Here is a 23,361-nt window from a genome sequence, read left to right as displayed (position 1 = left end):
CACTCACACAGCGGATACATGCCACTAGGCCTTGTGCTTTCATTCACTTCTGAAGCTGGTCTTAGTGGTAATTTCCAGAAATGAATATGATGAAAATTGATTTTGTGAAATATTGAAGAGGAACAACGTTTTCATGATTCAGTATTTCTTAGTAGTACATTTTGTCCGTTTGCCCTTCCCCACGAGCTGTGAACTATAACCCAGCCAGGCACTGACAGCCAGCTCTGGGAAAACCTTGCTGACTCATTTTCAAAACTACAATCAGGGTCTTTCTTGCCTCAAAATATATTTTGCATAAAAATATTTTTAAGGAAGTACATTTAAAAAAATATTTTCCAAATTTGAGAGATGGAATTTAGGGATTTTTCTTTTTTGCTCTCTCTCTCTCCCTCCCCCCCTCTCTCTCTGTCTTTGTTTGTTTGTTTGTTTGTTTTTTAGTCTTGCTTCTGCTTTTCAGATTCTCAAGGTCATGACTGGAAGCAACTTGAGAAGGAAAGAGCTTATTTCCTCTTAAAACTCCCCATCACAGCCCACTGTTGTAGAATGTCAGGCTAAGAACTCAGGGCAGGAACCTGAGGCAGGAAGGCTGTTTGCTGGCTTGCTTTCCATGGCTTGCTCAGGCTATTTTCTTAGACGTTGCAGAATCCCCTGTCCAGAGGTGGCACCACCTTCAGTGAGCTGGGCACTACTGCACCGATCATTAACCTATATAGAAAATACCCTATAGAGCCTTGCAGGTTCCTCTTCCCATCTGACACTAACTTGTGTCCCGTTGACAAAATACCAGGACATTTTATTTCTAGTTTGAAACGTTGTGTATGCTATGTGTACTCACCTATGTGTGTGAGGGTAAGCACAAGTCAGGGCACATGTAGATTCAGGGGACAACCTTGGGTGTCAGTCCTTATCTTCTAACTGGTTTGAGGCAGTAGGTCTTGTGTGGTTAGCCACTGAGTACACCAGTCTAATGTCCTACGAGCATCTAGAATTTTCCTATCTCTGCCTCCCTATCTCTCTGCAGAAGTGCCAGGATTACAGACACAACTAGTGCACCCAGCGATGTGTGGGTTGTGGGTTCCCAAACTCCAGGCTTTAATCTTGTATAGGCCATGCTTTACTCCCTGAAACTTCGCCCCAGGACGAAGGAGTTATTTACAAAGAGTAATGTTTTCTTTCTTTTTGTTGTTGTTACTGAACTGTTTATAAAAGAGTGGAGTTGGGGATGTGGCTCTGTTGGTAGAATGCACAAAGTCCTGGGTACCATCTGGAGTCTGTTGTGGTGGTATGTATCTGGGATACCAGCAGGGCTAGCACGGGGGCTGTAGACACAGGAAGACCAAGAGTTGAAGGTCATCTTCAGCTACATAATGGGTTTGAATCCAGCTTGGGATACTCCAGATTCTTTCTCAACAATAAAATGGAGTAGTAAATGCGATGCAATCTCTCCTTGGTAAAAATGCAAGTGGCGGCGTTCCTATAGGAATAACTAGGGAAATCCATCCCAAAGCCGAGCTTCTAAATCCCCATCCCAGGTCTTGGAGTTTCCAAGGATTTTTGTTTTCTACTTTTCTTAAAATTAATGTTTTTTTGATCAAAAGATAAAAAGCTTCCCCTTCCATATTAATTAATTGCCTTGTTGCTGCAACCAAGTGTTGACCAAAGCAATTCAGGGAAGGGTGTATTTTGGCTCAAAAATGAAAGGAGCAGCTATGTGGTAGGAGTAAAGTCATGGCAGGCAGCAGAAGTGTGAGGTGTCACATTGCAGCCACAGTCCAGAGGCAGAGAGACAGTGCTATGTTGCTCAGCCAGTGTTTCCTCTTTTTTCAGTCTGGGGCACAGCTCATGGTATAGTGCCAGCTTACCTTGGGGGCAGATATGTCGTCCCATATCAAATAACCTAATCTAGAGACTCTCTTACAGGTATTCTTAGAGGCTCCTAGTGATTCTAGTTCTCATCAAATTGGCAGTTAATATTATCCACCACATGCCGTTTCTTTTATTTAGCCTGGTTCAGGATAAAATGCGGGGTCTTAGGCATGCACAGGATCTCCGAGCTCTTCTCTACTTTTTAGTTAATGTTTATTTACATCCCACAGTGTCAAATTTAGAGTAGAGGGGAGGACCAGAGCAGATTCCGGAATAACTAACTGCAAAGAAAAGGTTCTCTGCGCTGAACAGAACACAGTCGCAAGGAGTCCATTCAACACCACACAGGACTTTCCTTGTGTGTATAAATTTCTCGTTGTGGTTCTAAAAAATGCAAAAATCATAGAGATATTATTTGTGGCTGGTCTGGAGACTGAGTGACCCTCCCATATCTGTTCATCGCTGTGACAAACTGCTTACAGAAACAACTTAAAAGGGGAAGAGGTTTACCCTGCTGATGGTTTGAGAGGAGTCCATCCAGATTCGTGAACCCAGGAAGAACACAGCTGTGGCAGAAGCCTGGCATGGAGAAGGATCTTCACTTCACAGTAGGCGAAAATCCGAGATCAAGGGAGGGACTGGGAACCAGCAGTAACTTTCCAAGATTCACCCACACGACCTACTTCTTCCAATGAAGCTACCCATCCTACAGTTTCCAGAAATTTTAATTTAATTTAAGTAGCTACATATACTTTGTATATCTGTGCAGGCGCAGGTGTTACCAATAAATACAATTTGTCCTGTTATTGGAAGAGAAAAATCTGAATTCCCAACTACTGAGACCAGATAGGGATCAGGTGATCATACACGAGCCCACAGGGAACGTTTCACACTCAAACCTATCCTTTTTTAAAGTTTCATCTTACTTAATTTTTTAAGTCTTTACACTCAGCCATCTAAGTTCAGTGCCTTGAGAGGGGATCAGATCCCCTGGAACTGAAGTTACAGATTGCTGGCTTTGAACTAAAACCAAGTCCTCCTGAGGAGTAGCAAGGATTTTTACCCCCCAGACCATCTCTCCAGTCCCTCCAATACTTCTTGCTTCTAACGATCCTTCTTTGAGAACCCAGCATTTGGGATTAACACAGTTATGGACTGTGTGAGAAGACCCATCCCAAAAGGGGACAGAAAAGTCTCTGATTTTCCAAGCACTAGTGTATCTCTGAAGCTTCTCACCTAACTTCCTGCTTTCCTTCAACGTACACTTGAGAGCACCTTTTCTGTTTAAGTCAAAGAGAAGGAAAAGAAGTCAGCTCTGATCTAGGAACTACCAATGTAGTTAAGTGAATGTCTCAGTGAGGGTTTTCATTGCTGTGATAAAGCACCACAAACAAAAGCAACGTGAGAGAAAAGGGTTTATTTCTGATTATAACACTCCATCGGGAAGTCAGGACAGGAATCAAGACAGGAACGTGAGGCAGGATCTGAAGCAGAGGCCATTGAGGAGTGTTGCTTATTGACTTGCTCAGCTTACTTTCTTAGACAACCTAGAATCACCTGTCTAGAGGTGACACACACTCTCTGTGAGCTGGTCTTTCCAGAGAATAGTTATTAGCCTTGCTTACAGGTGGCCTGACAGACAGAGTTTTTCTCAGTTGAGGTTCCTTTTTGTAAATAACTAATATTGCCAAGTTGACAATAGATTAGCCAGGCCAACACACAAGGTGTAGTCAACTAGATACTAAACTATGGGGCATGTCCATGTTGCATGAAGTCCTAGTAATTTTACTGTGGTCATGGTCTCAATCAGCACTATTAGACCTCTCACCATGGAGGGAGATATCCTGATTAGTCACCGTAGCTTACTGAGAATCTGAAATGTGGTTAGTACACTTAAGGAACTGAATTTTTGATTTCACATGAATTTTAAGTAGCTACCTGGGATTGGTACTTTGTGTATCTGTGCAGACTCAGGTGTTATCAATAGATAGAATTTGTCCTGTTGCTGGAAGAGAAAAATCTGAAAGCTTATGATAAGTAATCAGCATGGGGCTTGGCATGAATGAGCCGTGCTCGGCTCACACTGAGAGTAACAGTGCTGGGTAGTAGGATGGGGCTGTGACAGGTCACACTGGGCATCATGCAGCTCACTGGATTTGAAACTGCAGTTAGTGAAGAGTCATTACTTCTGATTGGTAGCTAAGAATAGCTCTTACAGCCGGGCGTGGTGGCGCACACCTTTAATCCCAGCACTTGGGAGGCAGAGGCAGTCGGATTTCTGAGTTCGAGGCCAGCCTGGTCTACAGAGTGAGTTCCAGGACAGCCAGGGCTACACAGAGAAACCCTGTCTCGAAAAAAAAAAAAAAAAAAAAAGAAAGAAAAAGAAAAAGAATAGCTCTTACATGCGCCAGGCATTATGTTGAAGGTCTTACATGGATTATCTCATTTATTTAGTTATTCAAACAACTTCTAGGAAAAAAAAGGGGAAGAAGAGAGAGAGAGAGAGAGAGAGAGAGAGAGAGAGAGAGAGAGAGAGAGAGAGTGTGGGTGTGACTGAAACTATCAAGGAGATCCTTGGTTCAAGGGGAAGAACAAGGTTTGTCTGTGCAGTGTGGCAGCTAAAGAAGGAAACAGCTTCAGAGGGGTCAAGTGAAGGTTGCTAAGTCAGGTCCACTCCATCCCCAAGCAGGAAGAACTAAAGTACAGCCAGGCAAGGACGCTCTAGACAGCAGTAAGATGATGCCAGGCACCCTCGGGCTTGTTTTACAAAGGAAGAGGGCCCTTTCTTCTTTTGGATGCCTGAGTATTTTCACAAAATGGATGGTAGCTAGAAAACCTTTTGAGGAGAATGGCAAGATTGATGGAGCTAAAAGGTTTTTTATTTTCGAGAAGTAGGAATCAGGGCCATCTGCCAAGAAAGAGGACTAAAAGCAAATGGCGTGATGAGGGACAGAAAGGAGCCCTGAAATACCATCAGCTGAACTTCCAAATATCCAGGACCACTAAAGGCCATCATATATAACCACCCGCCCACTAGCTGCCACATTATAAAAACGGAAATTGAACTTTAAAAAGGTTACCACCTGAATTAAAGGAAAAGAAAGACTGTCCACCAGGGTGCTGGCTGTGTTCTAGAAACAAACAGGCCACAACAAAAGGGGTTACCCTTCATAGTATTACTTAAGTGGTGCAACCAAAACAAGCAAAACTCCAAACAATTATTATTTTAGACTTTGACAAGTGATGTGTGAGAGAAAAAAAAAATTGTGCTGTAAGAGATACAATGAATTGATGGAGAAAATTCGGGGAGGCAGAGGTGATACAACCATGGTGGAAGTAGGAATGCTATGAGCAGGCAAGCAAGCTGGCAACTGCAGGCCCAGGAAGGCGGACTCTCCCAGGCCCAGGCTGTGAGGCAGGGACTTGACGAAAAGCTAGTAGGGTAGAAGCCTGGTGAGCAAGAGGGCACAGGCCAAGGCCAGAACCCCGTGGTAAACCAGGGCAAAAGCCCTACGCCAAGGTAAGGGCAAGGAGCAAGGGCCAGGTTGCTCAGCTCGCCCACGCGTGTTCGTGACCGCCGCCAAGATGCCCAGCACGTGGACAAGGCGACAGGGAAGGCCACTTGCAGGCCGAGGGGCGTCAAGAACGAGCCAACGCTGGGCGCGGGCCATCCCTCTAAGAGCTACCACCTTCCATCGGGTTAGTGACCCCGCCCGGGCCCTCCGCCACTAGGCGGCCAGACAGACATCCTTTGGCCCCGGAGGTGGGCCTCTCAGTCGAAACTCCGGCCAAAATTCCATGCGGAGAAAACACAAATTGCAATCAGGGCGAAATCCTGGAGAAAACAGCCCCGTTAATTGCTGTCATGTTTCCCCTCGCGGCTTCCCAGTAGAAGCGCCAAGCTCCGCTCTTCAAGCCAACCCCCCTCCAACAGCGAGCGCATTGGTTTGGCTCCTCAGTCTGGATTGGCTGAAGTTTTACGCCTCGGCCCAGGATTGGAGGATGTTTGTCTCGCTCCTAACCCCCGCGTCGATTGGTCACTCTTCTGCTTCTGGGCGGAGCATCCGGGGACGGTTTCCACCCTCTTGTTTACCGGCCGCGTAGTTGACGCTATCGCTAAAGTTCCCTGTTCAGCTGCGCGGGCCAATTGCGTCGCTCGCCCCGCCCTCGCCCCGCCCTCGCCGCGCTCCCTCACGGCCTCCCGCGTGGTACGGCCCACACCTTCAGAACGCCCGCGCGCCCTCCGCCCGTGCTCGCCCGCTGCTTCCCCCTGACCCCTCGCCGAGTCCGCGATTGGTACGGCCCGCGCCGCCTCCTCCGCTCGTGAGGGAGGCTCGACCCCCTCCCGGGCCGCGGCTATTGGTGCCGCCCGGGAGAACCAGGTCATCGGCCGGTTCCCGTGAAAACAAAAACAATCGGCGGCGCCGCCGAGGGGCGGCCGAACGCGGCGAGCCAGGGGGGCCCGGGGCGAGACGCGGCGCCGGGTAGGGCGGGCGAGCGAGCGCGAGCGGCGGGGCCGGGGCGCCATGGGGCGGGAGGGCACAGGCTGCGCGGGGCTCCCCCGGCGCCGCGGCTAGCGCGCCCGTCTTGCCTTCGCCTCCCGCGCCGCCCGCTCGCCGCCTTGGGGGAGGAGGAGCAGGACGCGGCCTCGGTGGGGCCCGGGCCGAACCACTGCGGACCCCCGGGCGCCGGGGAGCCGAGCGCCGCGGTCTCCGGCATGGATCAGTGCGTGACGGTGGAGCGCGAGCTGGAGAAGGTGCTGCACAAGTTCTCGGGCTACGGGCAGCTGTGCGAGCGGGGCCTGGAGGAGCTCATCGACTACACCGGCGGCCTCAAGCACGAGATCCTGCAGAGCCACGGTGAGGGCGGGCGCGTGGGCGCGCGGGGGTCGGGGCCCTGCGCTGCGTCTGCTGGTCCCCAGGCCGCGGCGACCCGCCCGGAAACGCGGTGGCCTGGGGCGGGGCTGGGGGTCTTGCGGGGTCCTGCGGGCCGCAGGTGTGCGAGTGATAACGAGGGTCTGCGCAGGACTTTGTCTAGTTTTCGGCCTCGCAGACTTTTCTCCCTGATGGTTCTTAGTTTAACGTTCTTAGCTGTGGGTTGGTTTCTACATCATCGGCTGCTGCAACTTCAGAGTTGGACTGATGTGGGCAGGCAGTTCTTCTAAACTCTTCCTAGGAAGCCGGCCGATTTAAACCATTCAGCGTCCCTGCTGTAGCCTCTGTACAGTCCGACCGGGCAGATGTCGAGTTGCTAGTTACTTACCTAGTCCAGTTTGTACTTGTTAATAATCCTTTCAGAAAACAGCTTTTCCGTAGAAGGTGTTTTGCCTACGTTATTTCATCAGTGGCCCTACGTCTTGTACCACAGATGCCAAGGCTAACTCTGAGAAAGAGTTTTGTGTTTTAAAAATAACACTAAAGGTCTGGTACCTTGGAGCCACAATGCTGACTCTTTCTGAATGAGAGATAAAGGACTTGTAATATTATGGATTTACTCAAGAGTCCGGGCCCTTGTCAGTTTTGTGGGCTGAACAGAAATTAAAGGGATATTTATTAGTCAGGGAGAAATGAGGATGTAGCAGGTGAGATTAAGGCAGTGTTAGCCCTGCCTCTCCTCTCCTTTCCTCTACACCTTTATTTCCCAAACACTTCAGTTGTGGGTGACTGCTCCTCCCTGGTAAAGGAGTCTGACAACTTCTGACACAGCTGTCACTTTGGAACGCTGTATAAATATATGCAAAACATGTTGATGGCTTCATGCGAAAAGATTATTTGACTGAATTGATGGTGATGGTATACTTGATGCTAACAGAATAAGGTGGGGTGTGAGAAAATCTGTTGAATTTTGACTCATGAGATTAAAGGGTTTGAATATATGTGAGGTGTATATATAATATATATATATATATATTACATATATACATACACACATATATGGATAGATATAGATATTCTTGGAATATATGTGAGCTAAAATTGGTTGTTTTCTTTTGCTTGTGGTGTTTTGAGGTAAAATCTCTCTGTGTGGCCCAAGCCAGCTTTGAATTTATAATCTTGTCTTCATCTTTCTAGTGTTGGGATTCCCAGTGTGCCCCTCTGTGTTTTCAGATATTTCTAGAAGGACAGTGGAGATCATAGGATGTGAGATGAAAGATCTTAGGCTCTAAACACAACCAAAGTAGAGCAGAAATGAAAAGGGCAGAAAAGGATAAAAAGAGAGCTGCTTAGCTGGTACTTGACATTTTGTGGACAAACCAGATTATTTCAGGCTAAGAAAAAAATAGTGCATACCGAAGTAGAAGGCAGTCAATCCAAGGTGGTCCTAGCTCAGGGCTTAAAGACACCGAACACCCCCCTTTCCCAGAGGACATCTTTGTCTTTTGACCGAAAAGGAGAAAGCCAGTAGGGGACGAGAATGAACATAGGGCCTACACCTGGAGAGGCAGAAGGAATACTCCCTTTTGGGGGACCAGGTCAGAGATTGAGGGGTTGCTTGAGAGAGAAAAGATAGAGAACAGAGTCCTTTCCAGAAGAGTGATTATGGAAGAGGAGAAGTGGTGGTGAGGTTTGTTTTAGGGAAGTTGCAGTCAGTTCCAGATGGTTAAAATGATTGTAAAAATTGCCAGGTCAGGGATTTTAGGCCTCTTTGCTAGTAAGGGAATGTTTCACAAAGCCTGTGGTGTGAGGGGTAGTAGGCACAGTGTATATACCATGCTGTTATAACAGGTAGTGGGGCTTGTTCTTGATTGGCAGCCTCTTTTTTTTTTTTTAAACATTTCTGTGTAACAATGCCTCTGTGGCATCTGTTATTTTCCTTTAATCAGTTGACTAGAATTAAGTAATGAAAAGTAGTTAAACACGAAAGAAATACATACGGATATTAGGTCAGGTTCTTAAGGCAGTCTTGTTTCTTTTGAGTGAAGATAAAGATAAACATGCTTTGGTATTTGATTGCGGGTTTCTTTTTTTCTTTTTCTTCTTCTTCTTCTTCTTCTTCTTTTTTTTTGGTTTTTCGAGACAGGGTTTCTCTGTATAGCCCTGGCTGTCCTGGAACTCACTTTGTAGACCAGGCCTCGAACTCAGAAATGATTGCGGGTTTCTTGAAGCAACTAATTTCTAAGTTAGAGTTTCAAGCAGGTGACGGGCAGTGGATATTATATTTAATCTTAAACCTGCTCCTTTCAAAGGTGTGCCTACTGAAAGCAGAGTTTACCCCTCTACTTTAAGGCTTGGAATGTGCTTTCTGGGCAAGTAATCTGGTAGCTGCTCTGATCTGAGGGAGGGGCTCTATTCTGCTTCTATCTAGGCTCTTATTATGAGTGGTAGGTAATATTCCTGGGAGAAGAGAATGAGTAAAGTAGAACCTTGGGGTCTGTAAACATCACCTGCCAGATAGGATAGAGGGCAGTCGCTGTATCATACTGGAAGGTGACTTCCTTTTGCAGAAGCATCTTTTTACCAGAATTGGGAAATCAGTCCAATTTTAAAAAGCTATAATTTCTTAGGTTTACTCGAGTCTGCAGTGAGATGTCTGAGGTAAAAGGGATCATAGACAACTATATTAACCGAACACAGCTAGATGGTTGTAAGTTCACCCACCTTGTCACAGCCTTCCTCCAGGTTATAAACACTGCCCTAGGGCTGACCTGGAACTGTCCAGCCAGCTCAAAATGACCTCTCTGTAACCTGAAATTGTTCCATGTGAAATTTCTTTATTAGCTGTGTCTTTTTAAAATGTAGCTTTCTTAATGCACATACTTGAAGACAGTAAGGATGATGTGGATAGTCACTCGCATTTGGTGGATTAGTTATGCTGTCACTTTATCCATCCCTAGTTCTTCCGCTTGGAAATGGGATGGGCAAGTCTTTTTTTTTTTTTTTTTTCCTTCTTCCTTTTTTTAAACTGAAGCTCCGGTATCTGCTAGAGGAATACTGTTGACATATAAGAAGGAAATGCAGGCTTTGAGTGTGGGTGGTTCTAGGGTAGCTAAGGTGGTAATAGGAGTGTGAAGGGGCAGCCGGGGCTAGGGAGAGCTTAGAGAAATCTGGCTGAACTGAGCCATTGCTTTATGCGGAGCCTGATACCAGATGTGTCTCTTTGTTGCCTTGGATAGGGCACAGAAGCAGGAGGATGGGCCTCTGTGGGGTGCCCAAGGTGGGAGGGAGGGATAGTAGACAGGGTTATTCATGGCAAATAGAAAACAGGGACCAGTATGTTGGTCTGAGACAGTAAGACCACTTTTTAACCTCCTTTGTCAGATGTTCAAGAATTGTATTGAGCTCTGCGGCTTAGCCTGAATTATTTTGAAGTTCACTTTCATTAACTCCCCAACTGAAAGGAGAGGGTGCATTCCAGACAGAGTTGTGCCCACCTTTCAGTGGAAGTTTTCCCAGAAGAGAGAAATTGGCTGTAGATCATCATGGTGGCTGTTGCCTGGGGATCCTTTCCAGGATGCTCTTGGTCTAATGTGGGTGATGCCTTCCTCATTCCTGTATGTGCACTCAATTTTCACATATGCTTGAGGGTTTTTCTGTCAGTAGATTTAAGCTCAGTTCCAGACACTGGTACTGAGGTCATAGACTGGATATCAGGTATCATAAACCAAAGCACTTGTTGGTTTTAGTGACCTGGCTCGTGAAGATTCCGCTCCTCCTTCCCCGTTTCATACTTTTCTAGTGGAAAGTACAATAAAAAATGTTGTTAATGTCTTGTGGTAGAAGAACAACAAAAAAAAAGAGACTGAAACAATTAAAAAAAACAATTTTGTTAACAGTTTCACAATATGCTTAAAGTATAGTTGGGGAAATTATAGAGTTAAGGATGTGCCATATTAAGTTTTTGGTTACTTTTATACTAGTACTATAAGGATTTTGACTGTATTGGTAATCAAACCCAGTTATGAACACTAGGCAAGCTGTAGACCACTGAGCTGTCTGTGTATCCCCGGCACTTGAAAGAAGTTCTCTTGCTTTTTTTTTTTAAATTTTAATTGTATTTATTTTGAGTAGGTAATAAATGCAGATAGTTTGAATCTAAAAAAAAAGCTTCCTGGGAACAAACTTCACCACTGTCCAGAGCCTCCTTATCACCTGACAGGTGGAGATGCTAGTTTCCATTAAAAAAAAAAAAGAATGGGGCTCACTAGTAGATTTCTTGCCTAATACCCCAAAAATGGAGGCAATATGATCATGTGTCACCTTTTAAAATGTCATTGGCTGTGTATTTACACTCAACTATCATTACAATTCCTGAATTGGTTAAAGACTTTGTGTGTGTAGTTATGAACACATAAAAGCACCTTAAACAATTTTTTTCATGTATTCATTTATTGTGTGTGTGAGCGCACACATGTGCTTGAGCCTGAACATGTGAAGCTAATTAGGCAAGTGTCTTAGTCAGGGTTTCTATTCCTGCACAAACATCATGACCAAGAAGCAAGTTGGGGAGGAAAGGGTTTATTCGGCTTACACTTCCATACTGCTGTTCATCACCAAGGAAGTCAGGACTGGAACTCAAGCAGGTCAGGAAGCAGGAGCTGATGCAGAGGCCATGGAGGGATGTTCTTTACTGGCTTACCTCTCCTGGCTTGCTCAGCCTGCTCTCTTATAGAACCAAGATTACCAGCCCAGAGATGGTCCCACCCACAAGGGACCTTTCCCCCTTGATCACTAATTGAGAAAATGCCTGACAGTTGTATCTCATGGAGGCATTTCCTCAACTGAAGCTCCTTTCTCTGTGATAACTCCAGCTGTGTCAAGTTGACACAAAACTAGCTAATACAGCAAGTGAGTATAAAAAATAAAAATTCATATTTAGATCACCGAGATCTAAATGCATACTATTTAGGTCTAATACACTATTGTGTTAATAGAGAGAAACCAATGGTTGGAGATTGAATATGCATAGATAGCTTCCAGTCTAGAAACTGGGTTGTATGTATTACAAATACATGTTGAAAAATATGCATATGTGTATATAGAGAAGTATTGTGTGCTAAGTGTGACCTGCCTATGTCAAGTATACAAGTAGAAGGAATCAGTTAGGGCCTGGTAGACTCATAAAGACCAAGTAAGGTTAGCTAACTCGGGTGAGATCACATAACCAGCCCCCATTTGTTGAAATTGTGCTAAATGCTCGTAGATACTCTTGAGAGAAGAAAGACTTTTGAGCTTTGAATTGAGTACAGTGTGGTCTACAATAAACACCTACTGTGGAAAATAGCTTGTGAGTGGATCATAAATAAAAGTTTGGGTGGATGGCTATACCATTGTTCAAGCACAGTAAAAGCCTAATAGATGGGTTGCCAAGCTACGTAGGCTATTTTAAGCAGGAAAATAAAAGGTCAATGTGTTTCCAGTTGGACTTAAAAGTGGATTTAACTTTCGTTAGCCCATTCCTGTCTAGGCTCCTGGAGAGGACAATTCTTTGTTATATGGAACATTGCTCATTTAGATGTGTGTGTTATACAGTATTCTTTGGGTTTCAAGTGGCATGGCAATTTTAATTAAAGTAGAATTTTTAACCATGACTGACTAGGCTCCAGTTAAGCAAGGCTGGCATCTGAGCCACAGGAGGTGACATCAGGAAGCCTTGTCTTCCATCATTAATGCTTTCCATGGTTACTTGCATTTTCAGTTTTCTTCATTTAGAGGGGAAGATGACTGATCTAGCTCAAAAGACAGGAACATGTCTAGCAACATTTCCCAACGTTACTTTCTTGTTTCATATTTCTGGTCACCTTGAGCTCTGCTCGTCCTGCCTATATCAGGCATAGGAAGAGCTTGAAGAGCCTGGGAAGGGCACATTGCCCATAGCATATGTTGTTGAAAATGAAGAACCCAAGTTAAACCAGCCATTGTGTTGCCTGAGGAACACTGGTGACTAGCCTGACCTTTCCTGCCTGGCTTTAGTCTTGTAGCCTGTGTTCATACAATAGTAAATACTGAGCTGTTTAAAATGATCTTGTCCTAGCTTAAGTGGATCTTACTTCATGCACCTTTGGGTTTGTTTGACATGGCTTTGATGCCATGTAGTAAATATAAAGACATTTCTAAGATTATCTCTTAGGTGTCTTCTAATTCTGGATAGTAACACTGCTCAGGGGCTAGCCCAGAAATATCCAGATATAGCTTGTTTTAGAAAAGTTACAAAGGACAAGTATCTATGAACTTTGTATGTTATTAGGGAGATGGAGATTGGCATGAATTTTAACAGGAACAGTGCCTTGTAATGAAGACCATCGAGGTGATCCTGGTAGAGAAAGAAGTCTGGTTTAGAGTGGGTGCTGCCTACCTGTGGTAGGGTTTAATAACAGGTGGAGATGTGGGAAGCAGGGAAATGATGAAGAACTGGGAGAGGGTGGCAAGAACAAAGGTACAGAAAGGGAGATGGGGAGAGAGTGGGAGAAAAGCATTAGAATTGGAAACATTCCATAAAATCATGGACACCAGGAAGACTGACGTTGAGTCTCGAGGTGACATTTTAGTAAGGACAGGGCGGGGTTGTGATTGGAGACCTTTTGCTCACAGCCCTCAAGATGAAGTTTGGGCCTGTTCTTGAGCCGTAGTGGTGGAAACGTGGCTTCCTAAGGGATCTTTGAGAGTGACTGGGACTTGTGCAAGGATGGAGTTGGGCAGAGTCAGGTAAAGGTTGGAAAAATCAAAGGTAAATCTAAGCATTTAAGCAGGAGTGAAAGAGAGAATTATGGAACTAAGAGAAAAATAAGCTTGGAAAAGTGGGAGGAAAAAATGTGTTTGTTTGTTTTTTTTTTTTTTAAAATATGAAATCCAGATTTAAAAGTTACGTTGGGTTCAATCATTCAGTTTTGAGATACTTAGAGATTAAATGTTTGTATTTTGAATATGGGATCTTTAAAAATAAAGACTATCTGGAAGACATTAAAAAACGTGTACCTGCATTTCTCCTTATTTTCTCTGTAGTTCTCATCTTGGGTGCTTTGAAGTCCTCCACCCCCACCAGTGACGGTCATTGGTTAGTTCTCTGCTCCCAGAACACTGTTGTCTGCACCATGCAGTTGAGCCTTTAAATACAAACTTGATTGTTTCAGGTTTCCTGCTTGATGCGCTAGGCTTGTAATTTGATGCAATGGTCTTTAATAATGTCCCTGCCTCAGAATACCCATCTGTGAGTTCACTGCTCTCTCCTAAATTGTCAGGCAGGGCTTGAACACTAAAATGCTTTCTTTATAGATTTGCTAATCTTGAGTAAATCTGATGAGTGTGGCCCCTTCCTCTGGGTGAGGTCTGAAAACTTATCTATTGAACAGCTATAGCATAGGCCTTAAAGTTGCTCTCCTTGGCCACGTTTAGGTTGTTAATGCTATGAAATAGTTCTTTGTTATTTTTAACATTAGGCTTAGCTTTTCAAGTTTCTGTTTTAATACTTTTCAAGGAGACCCATGTTCACTCTGACAGGTGGTGACTTTTTAAGAGTCAGTTTTAAGTCCTAATGTCTTTTCTCTAGGAATTGGTAACATGAGGGAACACTGCTGGCCAAGGCTTTGACACTCAAATGTTAATTGAATCCAAATGTCTTCATTTCTCCCTGCTTTTGACATTTTGAGGGTTTTGTTTTGGTTTCATTTTTATCATTAACTATTAAGATTCTAAGCTGGGAATAGTGGTACATACAACTTTAATCCAAGCATTTGGATGCGGTCAAGGCCACCCTCATCTACTTAGTGAGTTCCAAGATAGCCAGAGCTACATAGTGAGACCTGTCTTGAAAACAAACAAACAAAAATAAACAGTTTCAAAAGAAAAAAGAACTCTAATAAAAGAGTGGGATATAAATATATCTCCCTCTAGTCTTATTACTGATACCTAATATTCTTTTGACTTGTTTGAATTCGAGCTCTAAGAATGAATCACTCTGTCTATCAATCTATTGATCTGGGCTGGAGCTTGCTGTAGGTAGCCTAGGATGACCATAAACATCTGAGCATCCTTCATTCCCCCACCTACACTCCAGTGCTGGGATCACAAGTGCATGCATCCCCATCCCCGAGCTTGGGATTGGACCTAACGTTGTAAGTGTGTTAGGCAAGTACCCTTATGTTCCAACACTGTGCACTTGTTGGTTTATTTTGTTCTCATCTTTAGGAACTATTCTCATTGAATTCTGGAATACAGATTTACAAGATCTGAGTTTTTATTTAGGTGTAGTTAGGATTATGTTTTCTAAATGGACCTTTATTTCTCTGCATTATAACTTGTTTCCTAGTTTGTTTTCTCTATTCTGCTAAGATCTCTGTCCGTTTTGTGAAAGTGAATAACTCAGGAGAGCTCAAATGCAGTATATGTTTATAAACTATTTTTTTTGCCTCTAGCATATTCATAAAAATATAGAAATAGGGTCTGTGATTTCTAGGAAATCTGACAGTTCATTTTTACCAAAATATTTTTATCTTAGGTGGTAGATTTTAGACTTTGAAAATCTGAATCATAATTTTCTTGGGTACTTTCTTGTGTGTGTGTGTTTTGCCTGATATATTGAGTATGACTTGCAAATATTCATACTGTTCATATAGTATGTTCTGTAACATAAAGAAATTGTTATATGGTATAAACGAGTACCAGAAGAATGGAATGGTGGAGAGGACAGGGATTAGCAGGGATTCAGAAGAGGGAGTAATTCAATGGACTGATAAGTTTGTAGAGAAGGAAGGTCATTTGTAGAGGAAGACCACAGATTATTAGTACAGACCTCAATGCCCCACACTGGTACAGTTAAAAGCTTCTGCTGCAAAGGAGCAAAATTAGACAAATTGTGTTTGAAGTTGGAATTGTTTAGCTTAAAGTTTGTGTGATAGTGTTTAGAGATGAGGGCATTTCTGTTGGGGCTGCCCTGTGCAGATTAGACACCTTGTAAGTAATGCTTCTGTTTGGGTCTTAGGCTGCCTTGCTTACTGTATTCCTTTTCAACAATCCCTGCAACCCTGTAGGATGTCTTTTCCTGAAACGGTAGAGAAACTCTTCTTGTGGTTATAACATCTATGCTGTAAATTTAGTAGCCAGTGTTTAGTCTACAGCGACTTCGTGCTTTTAGCATAGTTTTTGTTTTGTTTTGTTTTGTTTTTTTTTGTTTTTTCTTGTTTTTTCAAGACAGGGTTTCTCTGTATATAGCCTTGGCTGTCCTGGAACTCACTCTGTAGACCAGGCTGGCCTTGAACTCAGAAATCCGCTTGCCTCTGCCTCCTGAGTGCTGGGATTAAAGGCGTGTGCCACCACGCCCATCTATTTTAGCATAGTTCTTTATTTCCTGTGCTTTGGCAGATTTTCTTTGCTCTTGATAGATTTTCCCAACACCATACTTGATTTCCTCCCTATCATTAGGCTTCAGTAGTCTGTTAGTTTGCTTTTCAGTTCTATCTCATGTCTGCCTTTCACCACTTCTCTGAATCTGTACTGCGCTTTCATTTAGTTTCATAGTTTAAGAATAATCGGTGTACCATCACTATACCAGTTTGTCTCCCTAGTTCTGACACTGATCTTGACCTCCAGGCCTGCATATGTGGCTGTCTCCCATGAGTGCACTGGTCAGCATCTCCAGTTTAGTTAAGTACCAGTTTAACCTCTCTCTTTCCTGGCCCTCTGATGTGCACATCTTTCTCTGTTTCATCTTACTTGTAGGCAACACCATCTTTGGCTCAGTATGAAACTTGGAGGCAAGTGTGAGGCTTTCCCTTCCTCAGGCCAGTCAGAGTGTACTAGGCTGTCAGCTGTCAAGTGGGCTGTTGCCACAGTTGCCCACCTTGCTGTCCTGAGTCTGTTCTTGCCCTTTTCTTGTCCATCAGAGTGGTCATATTAAAATATCAGTAGGTACTTGCTCTGCTTCAAACAGTGTAGTGGCTCATTCCTTCTGTCACTTATAGTAAAAACTAGTCTTTTCAGCACAAAAAAGAACCTACAGGGCCCAGGAGCCCGTTGTCTCTTAGACCTGTTTCCTGCTATTTCCCCAGCCAGAAGTTGCTGTTAGACACACTAGCCTCTTCACTATGCTGTCAATATTCTAGGTGTGTGTATTCTGTGCAAGGCTGCCCAGGTTGGCCTCAGGGTCCTGGTCTCTTGCCTTAACTGAGGTTGTAGGCATTATCTACCATGCACCTACAATAGGACAGACTTCTGTTGTTGCCTTTTGGAATTCGTCCTCTCCTCCCAAGGTAGCTAGTTATGTCATTTACTCACATCTACCATGTCTGTTCATCATGATTTTTGTTTTTGCAGTTGATTGATCCCACACACCTCTGTCTCCCCCCACTTTCCTTACAGCAGTGATCTTTCCCATACTGTCTCATTTGCCTTATTGTGGTATCTGTCTTGCATCAGAAAGTAAGTCTTGGGGCAAGGGTTGTTGACTGCTGTTTCACTGCCGTCACCTGCCCCATAGTGGAGTCACTAGACATGGATATGATAACTGCCTGATGGTATAGTTCACAGTCTGTGGTAAGGTTATTGCGGAAATAGTTTGTTTCATAATAAAATTTTATTTTTTAATTTCTAAAAATAAATAAATCCAGTTATTTCTTAGTGTACACTTGAAAAATAACATCTGTAACTGTGGTCACGTGCTTCAAGGAAGATACTGGTTTTCCTTCGTTTTTCTTCCTGTCATTGTGGAGTTTGCTTTAGTGAGTCACCAGTAATTTTTTCTTTCTCTCTCTCTCTTTTTAAATAGGTCAAGATGCTGAATTATCAGGGACACTTTCACTTGTTCTGACACAGTGCTGCAAAAGAATAAAGGACACTGTCCAGAAGTTGGCCTCTGACCACAAAGACATCCATAGCAGTGTTTCTCGAGTTGGAAAAGCCATTGATAAGGTATGGAATTGAAGACATTGTTTTTTGTTTTTAATTTCCTTTTAGTTACTTGCTATATGCTTGTGTGTATGTGTGAGCATGCAGATGAAGATCAGAAGACAACTTGAAAGTTAGTTTTCTTTTTCTACCATGTGGGTCCCTGGGATTGAACTCAGGTCATCAAGAGCCACTCACCAACCACAGAGGAGCCTTTGTATTTCTAACATTCTTCCTTTACCAGCATCTTGATACCTTGTTCTCTCTTAAAGTACTTTATGCCATTCCTTTCTTTCTTGTTGCTTAGGATAACTTTTACAGGTCTTGTTTACTGTGTTATCCTTGTTAAAGTTCCCTGTTGCTGTTTGAGAAACAGAAATAAAAATAAAGCAAGACAATTCTTGCCTTTGTAGCTTTACTCTTCCATCTGCTTTTATGGCTAGAGTCCTGGTGAATATAGTTGCAGAGAAGTTGTGAGCCACTGTGTGGGAGTTTGTTTATAGGAATAAGTTGCTGCTTCCTAAGTGAGTCCTTGGCTATGCCCAGGGACGGTTGTGGGATGGTTAGACTAACACCCTATGTGTGTCCCTCTCGCCTCACCCTGACTCTTGTCTTCTGTAGGCAGGCTGGTTGCTTTTCTTTAGTGTTGTCTTCTTTCTATTCAGGTGAGGGACTTGCTTGTTAGGGAGCCAGGCAAGCCATTTTTGTTAAGTGATTTTTTTTTCCTAGTGATAGTTTTTAATAAGCCATCCTTCACTTAGTGATTGACTCATAAGACTTTCCATTTTTAGCACTGAAGCTGTTTTTCCCATGGGGTTCACAGTCCGAATGGAGTTTAAGAGGAGCAGCCAAGTTTTCTGGTCTGATGTCTCTGACTGCTCCATTTATTAGGGAGTGTGACTGGCCATGACCATCTCTGTTTATATGTTGTAAACTTTTGAAAGAAGAAGCAGATTTTTGGTGGAGAGCTCTTTATAGCAAACATACCTCCTGAACCACTTCCCCCGTGTGTACAGTGATGGTGGTGTAACATAGATGGTAGAAGCTGCTGTAATCTGGACCGTCCGAGAAACGCAAGAGCAGCTCCACTGTTAGAAGTTACCCTGTGGGGTAAAAGTATTGAAAGGCTAGGCTTGCAGGTGTCTTAAGTCAGGACAGCTTCTAAAGAGATACATTTGCTGGTAGGTGTGGTACCACAGGACTGCAAGTGGCAGGGACTTTGGGGATTGTAAGACAGGGAAGTTTTAGTAGCCCATCAGAGTGATGGTCTTGGGTTAGTGAGGGCAGTCACAAGCAAAGGCTGGGAATGCAGTGAATATTCTCTGAAATACCTTTGGAGTTTGAAACCTGTTTGGTAACTTGATATGGGTGAATATGGCTGTGGAAGTAAGCTTAGCATCACACCATCATGGGGCGGTGGCACGGGAAGTTATCAGTTGGCTGAAGTGTAGCCTCCCCCAGCCTTGAGCAGGCTGGTTCAGACCTTGCCACTGTGAATGAGACCACCTTCCGACCAGTGCTGGGCCAACGCTGATTAGCCTGTATCCTTTTGTACCTACAGCAACAATTTAAAAAAGATGAAGTTTAAAGCCAGCGCTAGCATGAATACAAAGTGTTGCTTACTGTGCCAGATACATCTTCTTCTTAATCTTCCTGTAGAGCTCTACAAAGACAGTGTTCTCTCCACCTGTACTCAGGTCCCTGTTCAGACGCTACCTGTGGCCGCCTGTGGCCACATGACCTGTGTTCCTGAGTGGGAGGCCAGAGCTGTAAGAGAAAGAAAGAGAAGTGCGAGAGAAGAGATGAGGCCAAGACAAATGCTGATCAAAGCCCAATGTTTACTGAAATTCTGTGCTTATAAAGGGGGGAAGCCCATGTCCTGCCGATCCACTCTTGATGCCTGTTACCAGCCTGTAAGCAATTAGGCTGACAGCACTAGTTTGGCAGTAAGGTGTCAGTCGCCAGTTGCTAGCTGTCTCAGGAATTTCTCAGGATGGCAGGTTCAGCCTTTCAGCAGGTAGCAGCGTCTTGGAGAAGGGCAGTGGCAGGTGACAGAACAATAGAACCATCTTGGCACCAAAGGGGTGGTTTTGATGTATGTGGAGTAGGTATTTGTCTTAAATCTTCTATGGGTGAGGAGCCATTGCATTTGCTTAAGAAGCTTCAGATCATCAAAGGCGAACACTTTTAATCCCAGCACTTGGGAGGCAGAGGCAGGCGGATTTCTGAGTTCGAGGCCAGCCAGGGCTATACAGAGAAACCCTGTCTCGAAAAAAAAAAAAAAAGAAGCAGCAGCTTCAGATCTTTGTGGCCAAAACATACTGGTGGTTCTGATGGCAGAGAACCCTAGGAAGTTCCTGGGTGATCTGCCAGCTCACTGGGCCTGCTGCTCTCTGCCTTAACTAAGGGAGTCATCATCTGGGCAGCAGACCCGAGTGTTTTTACAGTGAGAAGAGCTAATGTCCAAGGCAGCCAGTCTTACCTGGGACAAGAACCCTTGCTTGGATTAAATGGGGATGGTCTCAGCTGTCATCTCAGGTTTGTGTGTATGCCACCTTCCAGCTAAGTACCAGTTTCTATTATTCTGCCATAATTATCATAAGAATTCTCTTTGCTCTTAGACCCCTTTCTGCAGTTGACATGCTGTGCATGGCTTCCCCCAGATACAGCAGGTTTTTATAAAGATCACTACAGGTTGTCAGATATTTTGACTAGTTTTTGAGCAAAGTAAGATGTACTTGGTGTTTAAATTGAGTACCACTTTGAGAATGGGTGTCTAGGGAACACATTTATAGTTAATAATTTACATTCTGACTTGGGATGGGAGAGGATATTTGAAACATGTTTCTTAATGTAGTCTCACAGTTTTAAGATCTGTTTCATGTACTTGGAAGTTGCAAGGTCTTCAAATAACTACAGTTCTGAAAGAAACAGAATAGTTTCTTCCAGAAATGTGTTTACAATTTTTAGGAAAGTAGCTTAGGTTTTAGTTACAAAGACTCTTTTCATCCAGCATAGGAAATTACAGCAGTTCACGAATACTTAAGTACTTGGCGGTAGGGCTCATTTTCAGGCATCTTTCTGCACATACTCCGCGTATTTTTGGTGTCTACTATGTTGCCCAAAGAGGAAGCTGGTTTCCGACTGGATATTCCTAGATGTTGTGAAAAGGCTTCATGTATATATGAGGAATCTGTGTAGGCTGTTATTACATAAGACTCCTCTAGCTTGTTAAGTCCTACATATTTAACTTGAACTTGGCAAATGTATGCAAGCTCTGGGAAACTTAGGGTCAAGGTGGGGTACATTCAGGTATTGGTGTTAAGCAAACAGGATAAAGCCGAAATCATTGTGGTCCATGGATTGTGGGTACCAAGGCAAGCCGACCAACCTGCAGACTGGAATGCTGTCTAGTTGCCTGTGAGTGCTGTTTTATGGATACTTGCTCCTCCCAGAAAAACAGTTGCCTCCTTAGGAGCAGGCTGTATTTGTTGTTTTAAAAAGCATATCAAAAATGTAAATGAGGTAAATACCTAATAAAAATATTAAAAAAGAAAAAAAAACAAAAACAAAACAAAACAAAAGCATATCAACAATGAACAGTCTAAAGTAAAAAATAGAGCTTTCAGCTCTGTGAACAGGAATGAGTTTGTAATTTCTACAGATTCCAAACATAGGATTTTGAAAGAGCTGTAGAAGAAAAATTATGACCTTTCTTTAAGGGAAAAGGAATTTAAAAAGATTTATTTGCCTTTATTTTATGTGCATTAATGTTTTGCCTGCATATATGTCTTAAGGTGCCAGCTCTCCTGAAATTGGAGCTACAGACAGTTATGAGCTGGATGTGGATGCTGGGAATTGAACCCAGGTCCTCTGAAAGAGCAGCCAGTGGTCTTAACTGCTGAGCCACCTCTCCAGCCCTAAAAAGGCAACATTTAAAGGACTAGCCAGGCAGGCATCATCTATTAGGTGTGTATGTGTATTTGTACAAACAAGACCCAAGTCATTCCAATTTGCAGTGGAAACTTCAGGTTAATCGTTGCTTCCTTTCTTGGAAGACTTAAAGGAATGGTAGCTTAAAGTCGAAGTTGAGGTTAAAATCCTTTCTTCCAAAAGCCTGTGTTACATCTAGTGTGTGTTTCATATGCTTGTGATGTTTTGTTTGACAAGTGGGTATGAATGAAAAGTGTTTAGTGTATCTTTAAAGTTCTAAGTAGTAAATTTTTACCTTTAATGATTTAAGGTTTTTTTTTCCTTTTTACTGTTATTTTTTTCTGAAAATGTAAGCAGAGAAGTTTATATTATCAAAGGAATTTTCTAGCTTTTTATCATTGTGAATTTAAAACATTGAAGCTTTTACTTTAATGTGTTACCTATTAAAGTATTTTAATCCTTGGATTTTGTCAAAATTTTTTGTCTTTTTTTTTTTAATTCACTTATTTTTAAAAAAGAAATGGTGTGTTAGACTTTAATTTTCTTTCTTTCTTTTTTTCTTTTCTTTTCCTTTTTTTTGAGACAGGGTTTCTCTGTGTAGCCCTGGCTGTCCTGGAACTCACTCTATAGACCAGGCTGGCCTCGAACTCAGAAATCCACCTGCCTCTGCCTCCCAAGTGCTGGGATTAAAGGCATGCGCCACCACCGCCCTGCTGTTTTTAATTTTCTACCTCCTACTTTTTAGAAATTGTATTTAGAGGGGGTGAGGGAGAGTAGCTAAAATGGATAGTGAATAATGCTGATTATGGGATGGACCCCCCAGGTGGGGCAGTCTCTGGATGGTCTTTCCTTCCGTCTCAGCTCCAAACTTTGTCTCTGTAACTCCTTCCATGGGTATTTTGTTCCCCATTCTAAGAAGGAGCGAACTATCCACACTTTGGTCTTCCTTCTTGAGTTTCATGTGTTTTGCAAATTGTATCTTGGATATTATGTGAACTAATCAGTACCCCCAGAGCTGTGTCTCTAGTTGCATATGTAGCAGAGGATGGCCTAGTTGGCCATCAATGGGAGGAGAGGCCCTTGGTCTTGTGAAGATCATATGCCCCAGTACAGAGGAATGCCAGGGCCAGGAAGAGGGAGTGGATGGGTTGGGGAGCAGGGCAGGGGGAGGGTATAGGGGACTTTGGGGATAGCATTTGAAATGTAAATGAAGAAAATATCTAATTAAAAATGCCTTAAAAAAGAGAATAATTTTAGTAACTGATTTCTTATCCTTTATTAATGAGGAAACATTTACTTTTGGAAGAATAAATAACCCAATGTTTGCTTGAGTTACTTACTGTTATTTAAAACATTATTCTGGGCCTGGGGGTGGGGTTGCAAGCTCAGCGTCAAATGGCATGTTGAGCATAGGCACAGTTCAAAGTCAACCCAGTATGAAAGCATGCATAGATAGATGCATATAATTATGAATATTCTTATTACTACAGAATTTCTGGTAATGTGCCATTAATGATAGTTGAGGTTTTAGAGATATTGAAAATATACATAATGATGAGGTGGGAGTGTAAAAAACAAAGCAGATAAATTTCAAAGGATAAGAAGATTTCAATTTGTAAATAAGTCCTACTAATCAATAACAAAAGAGATCCATTTTTTAAAACAATACAAATTCTAAACAAAGAAATAAAATAGGTCAGGATTATAAAAGAAGGGTCCTTTTGGTATTAATAAACAATGAAATTAT

At 43.1% G+C, this 23,361-nt stretch overlaps 1 protein-coding gene across 2 annotated transcripts in view; it reads left to right on the top strand.

Moving 5' to 3' along the window:
• The first annotated feature begins 6,085 nt into the window (after positions 1-6,085).
• Positions 6,086-23,361, top strand: part of Rmnd5a (required for meiotic nuclear division 5 homolog A) — a 52,004-nt gene continuing 34,728 nt past the window's right edge. For both annotated transcript variants that reach the window (NM_001355745.1, NM_024288.2), the window contains exons 1-2: positions 6,086-6,725; positions 17,563-17,705. In NM_001355745.1, the coding sequence (NP_001342674.1) occupies positions 6,584-6,725; positions 17,563-17,705 (285 nt within the window). In that variant the 5' untranslated portion in view covers positions 6,086-6,583. The remainder of the gene's footprint in view (positions 6,726-17,562; positions 17,706-23,361) is intronic.

This window comes from Mus musculus, chromosome 6, assembly GCF_000001635.26.
Source record: "Mus musculus strain C57BL/6J chromosome 6, GRCm38.p6 C57BL/6J".
Taxonomy (NCBI): Eukaryota; Metazoa; Chordata; class Mammalia; order Rodentia; family Muridae; genus Mus; species Mus musculus.
The sequence above is the reverse complement of the archived record's forward strand: the minus strand, read 5'-3'. Positions and strand labels throughout refer to the sequence as shown.